Consider the following 21,986-nt stretch of genomic DNA (forward strand, 5'->3'; position numbering starts at 1 on the left):
CCTTATATTGTGATCATAGACCTAATCAAAAAATCTTAAGACAAGAGAGAAAAGACAAGAGAACTTTCAATCGGTCAAAAAGCTTAAAATCACGTAAAGAAAATTATTTTGTTGGAAAATTATTCCACGGTATACCTACGAATTTTATCACAAAATTACCATGTCCTTACATAAATATTTTTTATCGTGTTCAAATTGTTACGTTGATATACAATAAGACTGGTTTTTATTTCGAAAAGATCATAATAAAATCATATAATATTAATAGTTCAATAATAAAAGATAAGTTGACTCTATCGGAGTCAATTTGGGTCCAAGTTGACACTATCGGAGTTCCTAGAGAAAAAAAATAGCGGTTGACTGTAATGGAGATTGACTCTGTCGAGGTCCTACTGTATTTCAATATTAATAGAAATGAATTAATAAACAGTACTTTTTGGCCAGAGTTCTTCAATAAATGGTTATTTTTATAAAAGAAATTAAAGTTTTATTCTGAAAACGAGGCACAGTGTTTTCAAATTTCCCGCTTCGCAACGAAGTGTATTCATTCAGGCGTATTTCTAAAATGATTTAATAAATTGACTCCCAATGGTAGGCAAACTTGCATAATTGTATACAGTAGACTCTTCGATATCCGGCACTTCGATATCCGGGTGACAGCTGCCAAACACTGGCGGTTGATATATTCAAAATTATTTTCACTAAACATGAAGTTTGTCCAGAGTGAATTAAAGTATTATTAACATTGTATCGAAGTTTTTAATACATAATTGTGATAAAAAATGAAACATAAGCACACCATGAAGAAAATTCTCTTGTTCTTTGTCAGACAGAAAATAAATTCACACTGCACAAAATAGAAAAACCGTTGATCATTCAAAAAACCTAAATGTCATTTTGTCCCCCAGTCAGCCGGATATCGAAGAGTCTACTGTATGCATAATTCCGTCAGGTGCATAATCCCGGGATTGAGTGTATGAGGGGTCAAATTTCGCAAAATTCAAACCACCATATCTCCGGTTCTATTTGGCCGATTTTTACGAGTAATGGCGCAAATGAAAGGTCTCTCTAAGCACTAGAAATTTATAGAACATTTGAACTTTGAAGGACCAACGCTAGAAGCACGACAGCCGAAAAACAAATTTTCATATTCCATAAACTCAACTCTTGCTCGACTCCTGCTCAACCGATTTTGATGATTACTTCGGCATAATTGTTGAGGACATTTATATTTCTATATTTCTTACTTCCAAACCGTATTTGCATGCAATCCGAGTTTGCTCACGTTAAGAATCTCACCTACAATAAACTGATTTAAGTTTATCTGTCCATTTATATTACTCTGGTCGAGAATGCTAATCTTACAAGATCGTAATTTCACAACTAATTCCAAAAATAGATATCGGACAAAAGATCACAAAAGGAAGATTGAAAGGCAGAGAAATATTATAAAAGATTGTTTCAACACAAATAAAGACAGAATAAAGTGAACATCGGGTAAAAAGAAGTACCAGTAGGGGAGACTGGGGCAAAAAGTCGCAAATGGAAAAATTCAAAATTCAATATCTTCCAAGGTAAAAAAGATAGTGGTTCAAATTTTTTTCTATAAATAGCCTCCATAGACTTTCTTCAATGTCGTAAGTTTCTTTGAATTCGAACAAGGAATTTAGAAAAAATATCGAAATTTTTAGCCCTATTCCATTTCAGCATTTTTGAGAATTTTCACAAAATTACCTTTTAGAAATCGGCTCAATAAACGTATTTCCTTACAAAATAGAGGAAAATTACTTTCACAAAGTTGTAGAGCGGTAAATTTCCTATAAAACTGCCCTAATTAGAAATTTTTGAAGCGCTCGAGTAACTTGTAAAAAAAAATAAAATATCTGTTTTGTGACTTTTTGCCCCAGTCTCCCCTATTCTTTATTTTCACTACTAATTTCTCCATTGGAAATCATAATTCTTTGTCTTAAGTATACATTATGGGCAAACGAAGAAACTCCTTCGTTCTATCGAACTTATTTTTAGAAAATTGGTAAGATTTTTCCCTTTGAAATCGGAAAAAACTGAATTGAGCATGTTTTTCAAAATTCCTTGCTTTTGTTAGGCCATTTGGCTATCACGATGCAGATTTTGTTTAATTCACTTCAAAGCCACTGCCTGTTATGAAAAATTTATTTAAAAATTCTAAGTTTGCTAATAGAGTGTAGAGAACATTTTAAGACCATGCCTAGCGGTGAAGCATTTTTTTGATCTTCATCATCATTCAATACACGAAAGATTTATTCATATTTAAGGCGTCTACACATTGGGAGCAATTTTCGTCAAAAATTGTGTTTTTGACAGAAATTTGACGTTTCCCCCTACAACGCTGCAGGGAATTTCCTTCAAAAAAAGCAATTTTTGACAAAAATTGCTCCCAATGTGTAGAGGCCATTAGGTATTAAATGCTTCTAGCAAAAGCCATTTAGGCTTTTCCAGCCAAATAAAACACTTTCGCGTTTAAGTTCCGTTAAATAAATAACTTTGTCAACAAACTTTTGGCCGAAACTGTATACATGATTTTAGAATTTCTTTAATTACAAAGAAGGAGATGGTCTGTAAATTTTGCTAAAGCTTGAACCTGTTTTTATAGGATAAATCCCCAGGAACCAAAACCCGAATTCCCACCTAATAAATCTTTGGTGACTATTACATCAGCCTGCAATCCCCGAGAACTCTTCTTGCGTTCTCTGGCCTCAATTCCAAATGCTAATTACCTCAAACTCCTCAATGACGTTCATGATTATGGTAAAACAGCTAAAGATCTGACTGAACCACCAAAAGCCCATTCGATGGTCATTGCAAGATGGGGAAAGATTTTCACGAGGGCTTTTGTGGTGTCTAATGACTCCTGCACGAATTTATCGAATGTAATCCTCGTAGAATTTGGCGAAGTTGAGAGAATCCCTTGGATAGAACTCAAGGAATTGAGTGAGGAATTAGCAAAAGAGCCAAAATACATTTTTCGGTGCAATTTAAAGAATGTCAATGCTTTGGATTACAACTTTAAAGTAAAGACGTATTTGGAGCATTATATGAAGTTCTCGGGATTGGCGGATAGGAAGGTGGTTTATGATGCCTTTGAGGAGGGGAAAATTCCAGAAATTACGTTGATTTCTGATGATCTTACGGTATCGAGCGTCAATGATCATCTGAAATCATTGCTTGAGCGATCAGTTGAGGATATCAGATTGGATACGAGATCTTTAAACTTTGTGGATGAAACTCCAGTTTGGCCTACGAAAGACGTGGAGATTATTATCTTGGACAATTCATTTTTGGATAAGGGGCAAATATCTGTGGCTATTTATGTGCAGTACATTGAATTTCTGCATCAGTGGAGATTAATGCAGGATCAGTGCGAATCTCTTGGTGAAAGATATGTTCCTCTGCCCGATGGGATGTGTCTGGTGAAGCTGGAGGATGATGGAAAGTGGCATAGAGCCATTTGCTCAGAAACCAGTAAATTCCGGATTTTGAGAATTATTCTAACGGATTATGGCATAATGGGAAATGTTAATACGGAAAATAGCAGAAAACTCCCAATTGACTTTGATTTCTCGACCCCACTCAAGATTTGCAAGATTGAAGGTGAGTTAGGGGATATTTCCTAAGTGGTTTTGCAGGAAAATATCATTTCTGGTTTTATTAAAGGCCTTCCGGAAGAGTTGACGGAGGAAAAGATTCAGGAACTGAAGAAAATGTTACCGCAAAACAAACGACTGATTGCAAAGGAACTTTTGGAGCTTGAGGACTCCTATTCACTTACCCTCTATGATCTTTAGAGCCGTACGTATGCTTCTAAATCTATCCCATTTTCTGGTAAGTGAACTAATTTTGCTTCTATCTCAAACAGGAAAGTACCAAAGTAGCAACAGGACATCAAATATCTGATGCATTTTAGTTCTACTGAAAATTCGTTTCGTTACTGTTGTGTCCTTATTTTATCACCAAATTTTATTCATGACTCTTTTGAGAACTTTTTCTAATTATTTTATTGAGGCAACAAAAATGTAAGTAATTTATCATGGGCTTATTTTACCAAAGAAAAAGCTGTACGTGTTTTATCAGAAAATTTTGATGTTTAAAAGCAGGTAAAAATGGCTAGTACAAAAGAAAATGGGTAAGTAGCGGTAATATTAATGGCAAAGAGAAGATTGAGAAGTTACCACCATTTAATTTTAATACTGAATATACAGTCGTAAAAATAAGTATAATTCCACTGCTTAATCCTTACAGAAACTCAACAAAAAAAGAAATGTCGAAAAAAATCATACGTAAACCACAACGTGCTTTCATGCCAACATAAAAAGTCGACATTTTGTTTTTTTATTCTAAGTATTTTTAGATATATAATAGAATTCTGTTTTTTTTTAGGCTGGAAATAAGTATAATTTCACTCAATAAATTGAGCGCTAGGGTATTTATTTGACAAAATTTAGGTTAATATCTTTTAATAATTTCATTTTTAACTATAATTAATAAATTAAGTTCCATTTTCTAAAGTTTTGCATTAATTTTTACCGAAATATCGTAGGAAAAATGTTTAACGAATAAAAATAAAAGGAAAAATTAAAGTCTTGGTGGCGATTTACTTTAGGAATTAAGAAAAATGACTAGGTTCTATCAGATAATTGTCAAATTTGTCAATATATCCGACATACATCGCCATAGCAAAAGAAAGCGGATTAAGGAATCTCAAGGAAAAATTTCTCGGAATTTCCCAGTATTTTTCCTTGGTAAATTCCACCGAAATTCTCCCACACTGAGAGAAATCCGAAAAAGTCAAAATAACATTCCGGAAATGTTAATTTTACCCTGCAGTATTGATCCGAAATCGGTGTAAATATTACCCTTTTTAGGTGTATTATGGGGTAAAGTTACCCTTTTTCATGTTAATTTTACCCTCAAAGCTCAAAAAGGTGTAAAATTAACATTAAAAAATGTTGATATATTTTTACACCTAAAAAGTGTTAAATTTCTGAGGAAAAAATGTTAAGCGCACCCTCTTTTTCTCAGTGTAATGAATATAGGTTTTTCCACCAAAGAAAATGGAGAACAAATGAAGCTGTCACATGCATCTCATATTTTCATTTCCTTATAATAAAAAAAAGTAGTAAATTTCACGAGGATATCGATATGTTTTATTAAATTAGCGATAACGAATTTACACTTTAGATAAGAAAAAGCTATCGTACAAAAAAAATATTTTCCTGAAAAAATACATTCCATGAAATAAAAACACGTATATTTTAGGTCCGCAGTCTATTTAATGTTATCACTTCACTATTATCTACACAAAACGTAGCGTCGTATAATTAATAAATATTATAGGTAACACAGAAATCACTAAGATCTTTGCATAAAATTTGCGAGCAAAATAATTAGGGTAAAGGTCCTAAATCAAAACCATTTCCAGACGCTTTAACTTTGACAGAAGATTTCAAAACATTAAGTTCATATTTTTTCTGAAGAGAATTACATAAATTTGCTCCTTGACTCTTCTAGAATGATACTGTGTAGTGAAAATTCTTTGGATATAATTTGAAAACTTGTTAAATACAAGAAAAATACGCGAGTGCAAAATGCTTCATTGGAAACAAATTAATCCAAATGGAGACAAGGAAAAGTTTCTAATTAGAGACAAACAGTGCAAGTGAAACCGCGACGAAAGGCTTCCAAAACCTTGTTGAGTTGCTCCTGAGTGCAGGATTTGTTCTTATTCCTGGTCTTTTCTCCTTTCCCATATAAAACAATAAGAAAATCTCTCCAAAAAAAATCATATTTTAGGGGTTTCCTATTCAAGCATTTGCCGACACTTCAGAAAAACCCTTTTTGTTCACGAAATAGGTAATTATTTTATTTTAAAACTTCACGTACCGTTAACAATAAAGATTAGCACTTAATTTAACTAAAATTAGCCAGAAATATGGCATAAATGTTAAACAAAACAAATAAAGAACAGTCACCTCATTGTGTTTTTCATTGGAAAACATAGTCGATCGATGAAAAATTCAATGGTGAAAAGGTAAACTTTTAATTTTTCTGAGAAATTAACAAATTAAAATTTGTCAATATGAATGGATTTTCGCTTTATTTGGAGCAAAATTAAATAAATAATGAAACTGTGGTATAGAAAATATATAAATATAATAATTTAGTATTGTATTTATCATGAAAACAATGACGTTTCCATTTGGAGTAGCGAAAAATTTCCATTTGGAGCAGGTTTTGAATTAGCTTAATTTACCCTATCAAGAAAATAATTTTCTTAATTACTTTGTCAAAATGTAAGGTCCCAGCGAGCACAGTTAGCAGAATAAAATAGGATTTTCAGCATTTTTTTGCTGAATCGGTCTGCTGGCCAATCAGCAGCTCTCGAACAAAAAGTGCTAAGCAAATACATAAAAATGGCACTGTTTAGCGCTCGCAGTGGATGATGGCAGAACTAAATACTGCCGGTAGATGGCGCCAGGAAGCATTTAGCAGCAAATTTTCTCTTTCATTTTTTTTCTTTTTCTCTCAAAATGTCAAAATGGACTTGGAATTTCCCCTGAAATTATTTATCAACTTGGGGGATATTATAATCACGATTTTTATTACTTATATTATTATAGGAATTATGCTGCGGTATGCTGCCTATAGAGAATGGTCAAATAAGAGTATTAAACATACTCCCGACCAAAAGTGTTGCATTTTTTAGTGAATTGCGTCATTATTTTCCCGAGAAAAAAAATTATTTTTTTCTGAGCAAATATTCAGTCGGGGGTTATAAAATTATTCATTATTTATGAAAAATATGTTTTTTTCTTTTGCAAAAAGCATATTTTCCTCAATTTTCGCAATTAAATATTGGCATCTTTCCTGGAACAGCCATTGATGTATTATGCTCACAGTCGGTCACAACTATTGTAATTGATCTTGAAACAGGATTTTTCTACTTTTTTAACTTTTTTATGGTAAATAAAGTTGCAGATGCATTTAAAAAAAATCCATTTAAAAGTTGTGACTCCCCCACTTAACTCTTTCGCCTCTTTTGGGACTCTGAGTACACAAAGCAGCATATGAATACTTTGTGGAAAACAATGTTTTTTTTTTAATTATTCAGAACTGATAAAAATCCTATTCTTATGAATGATTACAAACTATAAGGATGTCTAAATGTAAAATATTTTTTTGTAGGACCTCAATTAATTTCTGAGCAAAGATATTTTTGATTTAAAAAAAAAGTGATATTGGCTTGCAGTATATGCTGCGGTCCGGAAAGTTAATGAGTTCAATAATGCCTTTTAAAAATACTACAAAAAAATTTCTATGGATACTACAAAATAAAATATAATTGTTTTAACACAATTTAAGTTGAAAAATTTACATAAAAGCGTTTTTGTTTGTTGCGGCAAATGCGGAAAATATATATTTTTTTATGTTATAAAATGTTTTATATTTTACAAGTGAAATAAATGTATGATTCGTGCACGATGCATATGCATAATGTATATGCTGCACTTTTCTATTTATAAATTTTCGATTATAAATTTTCTAAAGCGCATTTTTACGCAAAAAACTACTTTTATTATCGTGGTAAAATAACAAACCAACAATTATCGTTTTTTTAATACTGTACGTATTCTTTTTTAAATGAAAAATTTATTCAATTTGATGATTCATTTTTTAAATTAAAATGATATGCATTTATATTTTTTAGAAGAGAGTTTTTAAATACCTTTAAAGTCAGGAAAATATGCTAATTTGTTGGAAATCATTTCAAATAATTTTGAGTAGACTGTGTATACCATTAAATAAAAATTATAGAGGCTCTAAATTTTATATGTTCTTGATCTTCTTGGTATTTCCATTAGGTTCCGAAGTTTTTTCAATATTTCTCGAATTTAGAATTCATTAAATATCAAAATATCTTGAGAATTCCCAAGAATTTCTTGGGTTATTAATTTTCTAAAATCACAGCGGACAAGAATTCTTGGCAATGCAATTTTAATTTAGGTGTAGTATATTTTTTTATAAATGAATTCACAATATTTTTTGATAAAATTAGATAAAAAAATTAAATTTATTGGTTGGAAAAGATTTAAGAATACATATTATTCAAAATATATTATAAATATGATTTTTTAAAATTTTTGTGAATTTTAAATTTTTTGCTTTATTTTTTAATGTCAAATGTAGTTATTGTAAGAATCATAAAATTGTAATAATGGAAAAGGTTAACCTTAGCTTCTACTCAACTCAGCAAAGACAAAAACCAAGTGCATTAAAGTCTCTCACTCGATTGGGGAAAAAGAATAACTTTGACTAATTGCCACTGCGATCGCTAGTGTAACTTCGAGGTCAGCAGAGCTCAGCTGAAAAAATATATGTTTTCAGCTGATTTGAAAAAGCTTAGCATTTGGTGCTCGCTGGGGTAAACAAATTGATTTTGAATGCAACCGACACAAAAGCTGTGCATATACAGAGAGACAGCACTGTATTAATTTATTCGAAATTTTGAATAAAATCCTGCTTATGCTTTTTTTTCTTTTCAAAAAGAATTTTCATAAAACCATAAAGTTTTTTCAATGGTGAAATAAGCCCTAAATTGATTGTTTTAAAAAATCAATAGAAGAGAAAAAATGTGTTTTTTTTTTCAAGTTTAGGTACAATGAAATGAAACGGAAATATCTGTCATTTCATCTTGAATGCTAAAACAATGTTAAGGCGGCGGTGGACGACTACAAGAGTTGAGATTATTAAAAATAATATTATAATGATATTTTAGGTTTCAAGGCTTAGACAGGAACCGTTGTGTGGGTTGTGTGCAACAGATTTAATCCAATAAGCACCTTGTTTGTTTGAGAATTCCGAAAATATCATTCGCCATTGTTTCACAAATCATACCGATATGTTTTCGATTTAAACGTGTTCACATATTAATCTAAAAACAAACAAGAAGCAAAATTTAAAAAAAAATCGATTAAGATATCGAACTTATAAGGCTTGAAACTTAGGATTATAGTAAGTGAGATTGTTGAGAATCTCACATAGTGGTATTATATATTGTGAAGCAGAGTACAACACGATTTTGTCGAAAATGAAAACAAGATAATATTTTTAAGCTTTAGAAATGAGATATATTAAAAATGTATAATAAGCTTGCTTAAACTTTCGAAAAACTAAGATTAATTGGAAATCAGATGTATCGAAAAGCATTTGAAGAATTTTCAAGTATTTGAACGATCTATAATAAGCGTGCAAGTTTACTAAAAGCGTAAATGTGTAAACGTATTCCGAAGTTTGGATTCGACCGAATAAGGTTGTATTTCACCTCGGACCACAGAAACTGAGATTGTATCCTCCAACGGGGGAGGCAATGAAACGTTGTTTTAAGCCAGTCTCAATTAGCGTGCAATTCGTATATCGGTGCTGAGTCTTGTTGGAATGTCCACTTCCTCTCATAAAAATGTTATGCCCTTGTAACCCTTTCCAAAACAATTTTCCTATAAATATTTGTAAGGAGAACTGCTAAAGGTCTACAAAGAGAGCCACGAATCTAGCACCTTCTCATTTCGCCGGTGAAAACGGATTGAAGAGTCGATTCGATTTTGTCTTCAGAATAACTCGTCGAGCACTCACACCGACGCGACCGCATTTTTATCTCGGACCATAGAAGCTGAGTTTGTAAAGAATCTTATATCCCTCAATTCTGAGATAAACCTTTAAGCGTCCAGTTTCTAAAACAGCATTTAACACATTCAGCCAATGTACTAGAAATACTTGAGATAGAATGTTCATATTTTGGAATTAGTTTCATAGAGATCAGGGGCCTCTCGACATTTCATTTTTCCATACATTTTTGCATAGAGGTACTGAAGACTATTGGCAAGTTTTGTCCTAAAGAGAATTGACTTATCAGTCTGATATATTTCGAAATCGTGCATTAAAAGCTATCTAAAAATACGTATTTCACAATGTTCGCCGAAATAATACAAAAACTACGAGGAAATTTGTTTAAGGCGCGGTGCAATATCTGCAAAATTTTTACAAGTAAAAGTGGAAAATATCTTCACTTTTTATTAGGCTTGATGGGCCCCTGTACAGATTAATAGATGATTTTTTTTGAAAAGAAAGAATGTTTATCTATTATGGTGGCGCGGGGAGTCGCTGTCTATTGATTTAGATAGAGTAACTATCCAAGAAAGCAAATTGGCAACTAGAATTCAAATCAGGAAAGAGGAAAAAGGGCGAATTTAACAAATTCGACGGAATGTCGAATTTTCTGTCCGCCATTTTGAGCAAAAATTTTGCATGACTCCGCGAAGCGAGAAAAGAACAACAAAATGTATTTCCATCTCTGTCGGGCTATTTTTTCCAAGTAATAGAAGGACTAAAGTTACTAAAAATCCATTCCCGACAGCAATTCGGATAATAATTGCGCAGGAATAAATCATCTAAAATCACTCAATTTGCGTATGATGTGTAATACCATGGTAAGGAATAGGTTAAAGGCTAATTCGTGGGGTCCTCAGTGGATCAGTGGATAGAGTAGTGTCTTTATGACTGTGATATCTCGGTTCTAAGACTAGGCAGCTGCGGATTTTTCAGCTATTGTATTAGCCTAGAATTCGTCCAGTGAATGTATGCAAAAGTAATACCAATGCATTGACAATGAACTGCCTAAGAAAGAGAGGTTGGTACAGGAAATAAATTTCGACATTCAGTGTTCAGTCGAGAACAATTAACATTCACTGACCAGATTGACAAACCAAAGCTGGTCTAATGCAGACCTGTGCTCGTTAAAAGTCGTGTAATATCGGAAATTTTGAGATAGAGACACAAATAATTCACTTGACAAATGCCTGGCGGCGCTGCGGTTACAAAAAATCTCTAAAGTGCCACAAAATATTTTCTTCTCTAATTTATGCTTATTAGCAGGTCGTGTCCCTTCTTATAGTATGTACTTTTGCATTCCTTATTAACCAAAATAGTGTTGTACAAAAGGGTTTTTCTCAAACCTATCCTTAATTTTGAGACAGCTCAAAAGAATATGAGTCTTCCAGCTCAAAATTTCATCCCAATGTTTTTGTAGTAATATCGACAATTATTCACAATTAACCCAAATAACTGTATTCAAATAAATTATTAAAAGGATTTTCTTGTGAAAATGACTTAATTCTAAGGAATTAAACAATTTTCACATTATAAAACCTCTCATTTTCTCTACGTTAATTTTCGCGGCACTTCGAAGAATCTCAACAGGCACCACCAAATTCACTTCGGCTTTTATTTTAGCTCAGGTCTGGTCTAATGTGATATAAAGTGGTACTGTGTATTTCAGGGGATCGGGAATTTCCCAAAACACAGAAAATTTCCCTTTGACCAAAAAAAACGAAACTAAAAATTTCCCAAACACACAGAAAATTTCCCTTTGCCCAAAATGACGAAAGTAAAAATTTCCCATTGTCCGAAAGGACGAAACTAAAAATTTCAAAAAAAAACACCATTGTGTAATACCATTATTTTATTTAATAAAATATACTTCTTTAAAATATATGAAAGACAAGATTTCCAAAGACAAAGTTTCCAAAACACAAAAATTACCGAAGACAAAGATTCCAAAGACAAACTGGGAAAAACCAAAGTGTAAAAAACAAAATGGAAAAAAAGAAAGATTCCGCAAACCGGAAATGTCAAACTGGTCAAACTTCTTTAAATTTTATTTAGTTTTGAGGCTGGTCAAAAGGACCTTCGAAATCTTTAAATGCGGAAAATTCTAAGGAAAGATTGAAATAGGCTTATGCTCATTAGCCTTTATCTCAGAATGTAGGGGATATCTTATAAAAGTTGATTTTTCAAAATTTATTTATCATGTTTGTAAAATCTTTGTACTATGTTGATTTCTATGGCTTATACAACCTGTGTAAGGAGTTTTCTATCGTTTTGTTCTAGAGGTTGGTGAACAACACTAAGACGGCAATGGCCGCTAGGCAATTGTCTGAATCAAGATGAATAATAAATACAAATACAAAAAGTGGCCGAGGAATCTGTGAAGCAATCTGATATGTCAAATAATATGACGCTCCCCCTGTAGAATTCGATCAGTAAAAAAAATAGAAAGTAGTAATTCGATATCGAATTTTTGATTAATCAATTTTTCGATTTTGGCGGTGCTTTTACGAAGTTGTTCTGAAGACTTTCAGTCATGAGACTTTTCGTGTTCGAGATTGGTTCCGTTCAGTAATAACCTTTCAAAGAGACAAAGCCAAGCCAAACTTATTCAAAAATCCACCGGAAAGTACAAGTTCACGTACTCGCTGCTTTAGCGCTGATTGTTCTGCCATTTCGAATTTCAGTGTTCTTGACACTTCAACATTTACAGCGACAATAAAGGTGTTATTTATTTAAAAGTGCTATAGTGTCCTCGGTAATAGTCTTATAAACATTTCTTGAAAGTTTGAACTCATTTTGGGTCTTCGTTTTGTTGCTATTTCCAGTTTTGTGCGACAGGTCAGAGAAAAAGCAACAAAAAATATTTGTGCGAAAAAACTCATTTCCAATTTCCAAAAAATACCGATTTTAAGTTATCTGACTAAAATAATTTTTTTTTTTTTACTGAAAGATATGTCATTTGTATATTTTATTTAAAAAATTTGAAAAAAACTAAAAATGTGAATTTTAGAAGCAAAAAGAGTTTCAAAAAGTTTTTATATTTTCTCACCTAGCACCTAAATTAAAAGAGATAATGAAGAATGGATGGTTTTTCGACTTTATTGGATCATAATTATCCTAGAAAACATTGTTTTAGAACTTTTCTTCGCATATTAAAGAAAACACCGTTAGAGGGTTAATACTGAACGAGAGGATTCGGGATTTTGGCTTTTTGGGATTTTGACTTTCGGAATTTAGGTATTTCGGAATTTAGACCCGTTCGGGATTTTGGCTTTTCGGGATTTTGGCGTTCAGGATTTTGGATTTTCGTGAATTTAACGAGAGGATTACCAATAAAATTCGGATTTGTAGAGATATCCTTTTTAAATTGGATTATAGCATTGCCTGAATCCAACTGGTAAATTTTTTTAAAAAGGAATTTTTTTGGAAAGGTTTTAAGATTATGGACTAGGTTTTGAAAGAACTAATAGTAAAGAAATTGGACGAATAGATCGGCTTAAAACTGGTGTAAAACAAGGTTTTTCGAAATCAGCAAGCTAATAGATTATTTTCGTATTATTATTATTATTATTATTATTAAATATTAAGTATTAATGGATTTAAGAAAAAATAATATTAACGTGGAATATATTTTTTGTACTCTAGAATTTTATTTTTACAAATTAGAAATATTGTAGATTTTTTTAAATATAAAAATTGTATGAATTTATGTAAGAAATCAAAATGCAATTTCAAAGTAATTTGGTGAGTTTGTATTTTCTAATCCTCATCCCTTGTGAAAACTTGTAATCATTCATCACTGGCAGAGGGTGTGCGCTTTTTTTTTTAAATCAATATAAAATTTCACTGGTAATGGTCTTTAGATGGATATATCATTGAGTGGTTATTTTATTATGCAATGTGAACCGTCACCTGTTAACTTTACCATAATTTGTGTCTCGTGTGTCGTATTAGCGAGTAACTTACAGGGGTCTCTCTCCTCTTCAAGTTACAGAAGTCACCCCCCATTTGAATTGAACCCTTGTGCCTTTATTTGTTATACGGCCAGCAGACGTATCGTCACGGTTGAAAATCTTTTTTGATTGTGGCCACAGAATCTTCTTAAGAAGAATTGCAAAGAAATTGTTCTTTTCGTCTTAGGAAAAAGGGGAAAAAATGCATGTTATCGATGGGGTGAAAATTGAGAAATAAATACCAATTGAAGCCACTTTCATCCCTCTTCATTTTGGGAGAATGCTCTGGACTGGGAGGAAGGGTGGGCAGTGGGTGTTTTCGAGAAGTGTAAATACGAAATTGAAGATCATATTTAGAGTTTAATTGCGTGAAAATGACAACTGTGTAAATATTGAGTGATTCGTGTAATCAATTAGTTTTCAGACCGCATTTCCTCGTCTCTTGTTGAACAATTCACCCCGAACTAAAAGAGAAAAAAACACCCCATAGAAGAGTGTTTCTGTCCAAATAAACCGACACTTTGTGTTCTTTTTCACATGCCATGTCTTGTGCAGACGTCCTGTGCTTTGGTCCTCAATCTCAGTGTGTTTTGCTGAAGATTGAAAACCAAAGTTTTTCCGGAGAATTGATATTGGTAGGACTCACCCTCTCGGCGCATATTGGCCTGAAGACACTTTGAGAAGCGACAAGCTTGACACTGATTCCTCCTTGAAACATCCACAATGCATCTGCCACCCTCCTTGCACACGTACTCCAAGTTTCTGGGCAGAAGGGATGAAAACACACAAAAGAAGTTTCACTTACATAACTTTCTTTTCATTTTACAAATCGTCGTGATGGGAAATAATGCAGAAAAAGAATCTGGCGCAACAAGGCATTTTTGCGTTCGCCGATTTGCTAGAACTACAGGGAGTTCCGGCTTAAGTGAAAACGGATTGAAAGAATTTGATATGAATTGCCTACTATTGGGAGCCTATCTATAAAATAATTTTTGAAATGCCCCTTAATGTATGTAAAAATTTTTCACACCGTAAATTTGAAATACATTTCTTATGAACCGTTGGCGCTGAAAACACTCTGAAAAATTGGTGCCGAACATTTTTGCATACGTCCCGGGGTTTCCGTAACTTATTCCAAGGGCTTCTCCTGTAGGTATGCAATTTTTCTGTGTCACTGGAGTGAATTCGCGGGATTTTTTTCAGTCGCGAGAATTTCTTTGAAAGCGGAACTCCCTGTTGAAGGTATTTGAAGCTTTAGCAAATTGGAGAACACAATTTGTCTTAAATATTTTACGAGATTTAATATTTAATAACATGTTCGATATGGATACCGCTTAAATAAAAAAGTTGATTGCAAATTTTGTAGCAAAATATTCATAAAATTTTTAGTAAGTTATGAGTATTATTGATTTATTTATTTTTTATTTCTTCTTGATTTGAAGATTTTTATATCAAAACACTGAAGTTCAGGGTTGTTTATAAATAAACGAGTGATAAGCCCTGCAGGGGAATTCTGTAACGATATGACAATGTCATAGACAATTTTAAAAAGGTTTATGTGGTAAATACGGAAAAATAATTGAAAATCTGATTCATATCAGTTACTAAGAGCTTCATGGAGCTTCTTGCAATGGGCATTCGATGCTCACTGGGCTTTAATATTGTCCTGCTTCCGAATTTACCACTAAAATTTGTCATATGACATTGTCATATCGTTATTATTGAATTCCCCCTGGTAAACGTATAAGCTAGAATTAGTTATAAGCAACACTGGTAAAAATAAAATGATCAGATGGGATCTTTTGAAAGTAAGTAGGGTAGAGTAAGCCCTTTTCGCCACCTTAAGGTTTTGTACCCTTGTAATTCTTACAATTTTTGTCGAAATAAAAAGAAATTTTCTGTACAAGTGCTTTGAAGCATTGTCTCTCTAATGAACCAGGAGACTTTCCGGGAATTTTTGGGCATCTAGTTGAAAAAATACATTTCCTGCAACAACCCAGCAACGAAAGTTCGGGGTTGGTACTAAAGTACGTGAAGTGCAAACTTGTTTGTACATGCCTTATGGGAATTTTACATTAGGTGACACAGGAGCTTTGCAGAACTATGTTCGTAGTTGGTGGTGAAATTGGAGTGGGGAATTTTTGAATTTAACCGTCATTTTGAATTTTAAAATTATTCAACGGTTTACCAACGTTTTTAAATGGTTCTCAACGTGTTTTTTAAATAAAATACTAAAAATATATTGAAATTTAAATTTATTAACAAAATTTGTTTATAATTACCATTATTGATAATTTTACTAGTTGCTAATCTTAATATTTTGATTTTTTACAAGATTGAGTTTTTATAATAATTTACGTTAGGAAAATATTAGTTTTTATTACATATTTAACTATTTTTTTTGTTCAGTCTTTCTATATTATTTTTTTTAATTCAATAAATTACTTAAGAAAACAATGAATTTCTCTCACAACTCTAATTTACTACATTTTTCTTCCAATTGTGAGATAAAGAAAGATTTAATATTAATTTTAAAAATTAAGTGTCATAGTAGATTTTCTATTCTGAGTTAAAATCTGGTATATAATGTTTCTTATTTTAGAGAAAGAATGAGCTACAACCTTTAAAATCACAGAAAAGTTTATATACTTTGAAATCACAGAACACTTAAAGAATATAGATATTTTTAAGTTAAATATTTTCAAATTTGTTATAGTTTAGGTTACGTTTAAAGAAATGTGAAAGTTTGAAATTGAACATCTATTAAAGAATACAAAAGAGCTTAAATGACCTATTTAGAGATTTGAATCTTAAATGTTTATTTTAGAATTGATGGATATATAGGAAAATAAGATCGTATAAATTATATTACTTATTTTGGACCAAGTTTTGAGAACAAAATATTCGAAGAAAAGAGGAAAATCATTTCCTCTTCAAATATGATCCGTTATAATGTGATCGACGGATTTATTTTATGAAATTCTACGCAACTCAGATGGAAGCGTTATGTGCTCAGGAAACGCCACTGCAAATGGGTCTGGAATTTCAGAAGTCACCTCACGGTGTCTCTCATTTACATTCAGATTCTGATCCTGTTCTGCTTCTGATGAATTATTTTCTATGTTTTCCATCCTTGAACTTTTCTCAGTCCTTATTTTCTTTTGACGCAACTTCGATTGCTGGCGCTCGACATGTAGTCTTACCTCATGTCTATTCAGATGCATTGTCTCTAAAATGGATTTAAAAAATAAATTTAAAAAAATATATTTTAAAAAAATATATTCAAAAAATTTTAACAAAATACCTGCGCTGTATTTAAAAATATTCAGGTCCAGGATATTTTTTCTCTTTCCCCTTCCCGTAACATTAAAATCTTCAAACACGTCAATTTTTGCAACTTTCGGTAAGAAATCTTTATCGCCAGGCTTTAAAAGGCGTCGAAGTTGTGTTTCCTAGGAAACTAATAAAATAATAATTACGATTTTTGATATTCAAAAACTTAATTCGAATATGGAAACATTTTTAGTAATTTTATATGATTATTATGGAATTGATTCAATAATTAAAATACACAGCACAAAGTTTACAGAGGAGATACATCCGATACATCTATAAATCTCCAATCAATAAACTCACAATTTAAAATGATATTTGATACAGATTTTCACAGTCAAATTACAAAGAAAATTAAATCGATTGTTCTTCCCAGACTATAGTCACTTTTCTCAAGTGATGAAAAATTGTATTATGAAATGAATCGAATAGTCTAAACAAAACAATGCCAGTTAGAATTCGTCAACACTAATGGAGCTACACTGTATAATATCATGAATACTTACAACAGCAGCTTTGATTCCTTCATTATCAGCCATTTTCTGCTCCAACTCCATCAACTTTTCCACGTTTTCGATGGGAAAGTAAGATTTCACGCCTTCAATATACTTATTCAGTAAGTTGAGCTGCACGTTAACTTTACCCTGTTTGGCCATCAAACCTACAAGAAATAAATGAAATATATAATATTAAGTTTTTAAATGATATCATATAAACTAAATAAAATATTGGCAAAGTACTCACCATCCACTTTCACCTTCAACTCATTACATTCGATCTTTAGATCTAAAATGAATTATAAAAAAAAATATTTACAGTAAATATATCCTTTAATATTCAATAATATTCAAAAATTCGTTTATTAAAAATACCTTTGTTGCTTTGAATTAACTCCCTCATTTCTCGTTGCAAGCCATCAATTTTCGTCTCCAGACATCTAATGGAATCTGTAAATTTTAAACAAATAAAACTTTTCAATTTATCGTCTATTTTAGTGTTTGCTATATGTAATGCGATTTATAACATGTTTTTTAGAGAAATTAATACACATACCACAGATCACCTCTGCCATTTCAGATTGTTCCATACTCAGACTGGCTGATTAAATCTATAATGTATGGCAAGAATTAAAACCAAATTATTAAACAATACGTAATAAGAAGAATATTATTTCTTATTTACAAAATTTAATATTAAATGTATCAAATGCATAGCAAAAAGGATTGCGTTTATGCATTAGACACTATGATAGAAAAAATACTTTTTTGAATGTAATATGAAGCCCCTTTTAGAAACTCCCGGTACAAATACGTAAACATTGATAAATTTGTGTCTATAGCCGTTTTAAAAAAATGCATTCAAAAAGCAAATAAGAACCTAACAGGCACTTACATTTTTTGGAGCCCCAGTTGCAATCTGGAACTCCAAAAATAAACTCCCGGATTGAACATGAGCAACATGAGCGAGAAATTGATGGATTTTTTCCTAATGTCGCCTTAAAATCACATTAAAAAGAAAATTTGCTCAACAATCTGTCTAGAATCTAACAGACAATTTCACTGTGACAAGGAAAAACGGTTTTTGGACCCTCAATTACAATCAGGAGCCTTGAAAATAAACTCCCGGAATAAACAAGAGCGAGACATTGATGGATTTTTTTCCTAATTCCGCCTTGAAAACACATTAAACAGCGCTAAACAATCTGGTCTAGAACCTAACAGACAATTTCACTGTGACGAAGAGATACACTTTTTGGAGCCCTAATTAAAGTTTGGAGCTCCAAAACGCGATTCTCGGAGTGAACATGCAAAAAGATGACGCCAATATAGCGTCTTTATTTTCGCGAAAATTCATTTCAATTAATCTCACAATCCCATATCACATAACACTTTTAAAATAGACAAACTTGATGTGGGGACTTACCTGAATCAGAATTGAGCCAAAAAAAGCACTGAATTGCACAAAATTACCCGGAAAAAACGATTGCAAAAGAGAAACAACAGCGTGATTGAAAAAATCAGCCATAACTGTTCAACTACGGACGAACCCCGAACACAGTTTGCAAACCTTTTGTGTCACCTAATGTAAAATTCCCATAAGACATGTACAAACACGTTTGCACTTCACGTACTATAGTACAAACCCCGAATTTTAGTGGTAAATTCAGTGGCGCCACAGCAATTTGATGGCCACCGCTGAGAACTAAAAATAGTTTTTCATGGTGACCACAAGGCTTCAAATAAATTGGGAGGCCGCCACCATCGCGGCTTTTGGAACCCCAAACTCTTTCGTTGCTGGGATTTTTTGTTTGCGACAAAAATCAATTGACAATTACGTCTGTTTCAACTAAATTCCGCGAGGTGCGCCACTTGTAAAATGCTTGGAAAAATTAGTGGCGAAAAGTACTTACACAACCGAAAAAAGTAAGCCCTATTTCACCACATCCGTATTTATTTATTTTTTTGGAAAACATTATTAAATAATTATATTAGAGCGAAGCTTAGTTAATAACAAAGTGACTTTCAGTGAAAAAATATCAAATACTGTACTGCAAAAACATAAAATATTTCAAGACAATTTTGTCTGAGCGTTGACAAGTTTATTAAGAACTCCATATTTTTTTTGGTGACTGTTCACCTTGTCGACAATTTCTTCAATTAACTCGCAAATAATCTAGTCGGTAGAGCACCAGTTATGGTTTTCTGATCCGTTGGACTAGAGGTTACGAAGTAATAGTCATTTCGTAGTTCCATGAGCTCACAATTCCCTGAAAAAGTGATTTTATTTGTAGGTGGCGAAAAAGTGCTTACTGGCGAAAAAGTACTGACTCTACCCTAGTTTTGAAATTATGGAATAAAATAAAGAAAAGCGCATTTAGTAATCTGCTTGCCACTGATTAGCCATATTTTGGCAAAATTAGTCATTAAAATGGGACTCATAAATTTGAGATGCATGAAAATTGGGTACAATGGGCCGCTGCCGGCCAAAATTCTGAATGCCAAAAGGCCGAACGCCAAAATCCAGAAAAGCCGAATCCCGAATGGATACACCAAAATCCCGAATTTTGGGAATTTGCTCCTTGCAGAATTTTGGCGTTCAACGTTTTGGCCTATTCGGGATTTTGACTTTTCAGGATCATGAGCCTTTAGGGAATTTGACTTTTCGGGATTTTGGCTTTCCGGATTTGGATTCGGACCCCAATGAGTTGGGTATGTAATTTTGAACAGAATCTAAATTTGAACTTCGAGACGTCCTCACTATTTTGGATAGACAAGGAAAAACCAAAAAAAAGTATTTTACCGTGATGTCTGTTTCTCTTAATCTTAATTCACCTAAAATACTGAGAAAATCTTAAAGTTCAACTTTTGATTATGTTTAAAGTCACTCCATTTTACCCTGGTTGAAAGGATTAGGAAATTATGTCCATGGCACAGCTGTATCAAGAAAATTTCATAAGGTCAGAATTCCCATTCCTTTCATTCTTCAAATCCAAACTGAATTTACTGTGATGCTCACAAGAAGAAGCGGAAATACGAAAGAGTAAAATGGAACGCAATAGGGAGGAATAGTTTAATTTAGAATTCGTTCCAAATGATTTTTTATCAAAACTTATCAATACGAATGGATTTTATATTTATCTGAAGCGCAACGATTCAAATAATAAGATTGTCACATAGATAATATTGATTAAAAAAATTGAAAAAAAACTTGCATACATCACGGCGTTTTCGTAAGTTATTCCAAAGATATCTCTTACAGGTATGCAATTTTACTGTGTCACTGGAGTTAATTCGCGGGCATTTTTCGGTCCCGAAAAATTCTTTCAAGTACATTCTTGGTTCACAACCGATTTAACTCAATTTATAAATCACTCAAAAGACTGCCTTGTAATACCTTAGGAGTAAAATAATTGAATTTCAGATAAAAATTAGTTATCGGTTATAAATCGGTTCCTTACCGATGCATAATCGATTGAAATTAGTTCAAGCTTATCAGGAATTCCAAGACCTTTCCAACGAACCCAAAACTGATACAATTTGATTAAGAAATACGATCTCTAAAGCGTTTTTAACTTTGGACCTTGAAAAACCATTATTAAGAGTGATTCAACGGTATTTTCGCATATGATTCAAGATTCCGTATTTCCATTAGGAGTTGTGAAATTCAACTATTTTTTCTGAAATTTTCTTTTAAAAATTTTAAAAATTCATCTGTTGGTACCCAACTTTTGAAGACCGTTTTCGCAAAAACTTATATTTTGCAGTTGTCGCGATTATTCAGAGTAAATAAATCAGAAATTAAAAAACCAAATATTTCCTTTCAGTGGACGAGTTTAACACGTACTTGTGCGAAGGATTTTTTATTTCCTTTATTACAAATCATGGTGTTAAAATATGCTGAAAATAGTGAAATTTAATTCTTTTTTTTTAATGCTTCGTTCAAGTCTGAGTTTAACTTATCTGCTAAAAAGAAATTTCTAGTTTTTTTTTTATTTTTTTTATGTATCTAATCTAAATATTCATGATTACACTTAAATATAGTATAAATGTTGTACTTTTATCTGCCTTATTAGAGCTTGAATTAAATATTTTTTAATATGCCGAAAAAGAAATTTTGAGAAAATATTCTGTTTTTTTAGTCTTCTTGAACAACGTTACCCTTTAAGGGTACCTAAAAGTCAGTTTGTCATAAGAATTCATAAGGTTTAACTCAACACTTAAAAAATAATTAAGTGTTGACAGTACACATTTTCGTGTAGTATTGAACCCTACTTCAAGTTGTTTCAACACTTATTTTAACACATTTCTGCTCGAAAGGCTTCCAAAATTATTACCTATTCGCTTTTGAGAACTTTCTTTACCTTCTTATGCTCCTCTTGAAGAAGCCCCGACATCCATCGCAAGATGGTACCCCATAGTGCTTCCCGGAAGCTCTATCGCCGCAGACTTTACAAAGGACACTAACTCCACTTCCAGACCCGGTCAGCTTGAAGTCCGTCAT

The 21,986-nt window shown here is 32.3% G+C and overlaps 2 protein-coding genes and 1 long non-coding RNA gene across 8 annotated transcripts in view; 1 reads left to right on the forward strand and 2 right to left on the reverse strand.

Annotated features, from left to right (window-relative positions):
* The window catches only part of LOC129809713 (protein vreteno-like), a 12,858-nt gene extending 3,542 nt beyond the window's left edge, over window positions 1-9,316 (forward strand). Inside the window, exons 2-5 of one of the 6 annotated variants that reach the window (XR_008752665.1) lie at window positions 2,633-3,630; window positions 3,694-3,828; window positions 3,896-4,052; window positions 8,686-9,316. Coding sequence is in view for 1 of the 6 variants with exons in the window: in XM_055859748.1 (XP_055715723.1) it covers window positions 2,633-3,630; window positions 3,694-3,824 (1,129 nt within the window). In the remaining 5 variants the exon portion in view is untranslated. Of the gene's footprint in view, window positions 1-2,632; window positions 3,631-3,693; window positions 3,829-3,895; window positions 4,299-8,685 lie in introns of those variants that run through there. The other 5 variants (XR_008752664.1, XR_008752668.1, XR_008752667.1 and 2 more) reach the window with 5 other exon arrangements.
* LOC129809471 (photoreceptor-specific nuclear receptor-like) overlaps window positions 1-21,986 on the reverse strand; it is a 26,686-nt gene extending 4,700 nt beyond the window's left edge. Inside the window, exons 1-2 of the mRNA XM_055859308.1 lie at window positions 21,847-21,986; window positions 14,299-14,414 (exon numbers count right to left, since the gene is read on the reverse strand). Coding sequence (XP_055715283.1) covers window positions 14,299-14,414; window positions 21,847-21,986 — 256 coding nt within the window. The remainder of the gene's footprint in view (window positions 1-14,298; window positions 14,415-21,846) is intronic.
* LOC129809716 (uncharacterized) lies at window positions 16,875-19,284 on the reverse strand. The gene is made up of 6 exons (XR_008752669.1): window positions 18,909-19,284; window positions 18,039-18,093; window positions 17,858-17,932; window positions 17,730-17,771; window positions 17,492-17,646; window positions 16,875-17,104 (listed from the first exon to the last, which is right to left on the reverse strand). It is a non-coding gene; the product is annotated as an uncharacterized LOC129809716 (long non-coding RNA).

This window comes from Phlebotomus papatasi, chromosome 1, assembly GCF_024763615.1.
Source record: "Phlebotomus papatasi isolate M1 chromosome 1, Ppap_2.1, whole genome shotgun sequence".
Classification (NCBI taxonomy): domain Eukaryota; kingdom Metazoa; phylum Arthropoda; class Insecta; order Diptera; family Psychodidae; genus Phlebotomus; species Phlebotomus papatasi.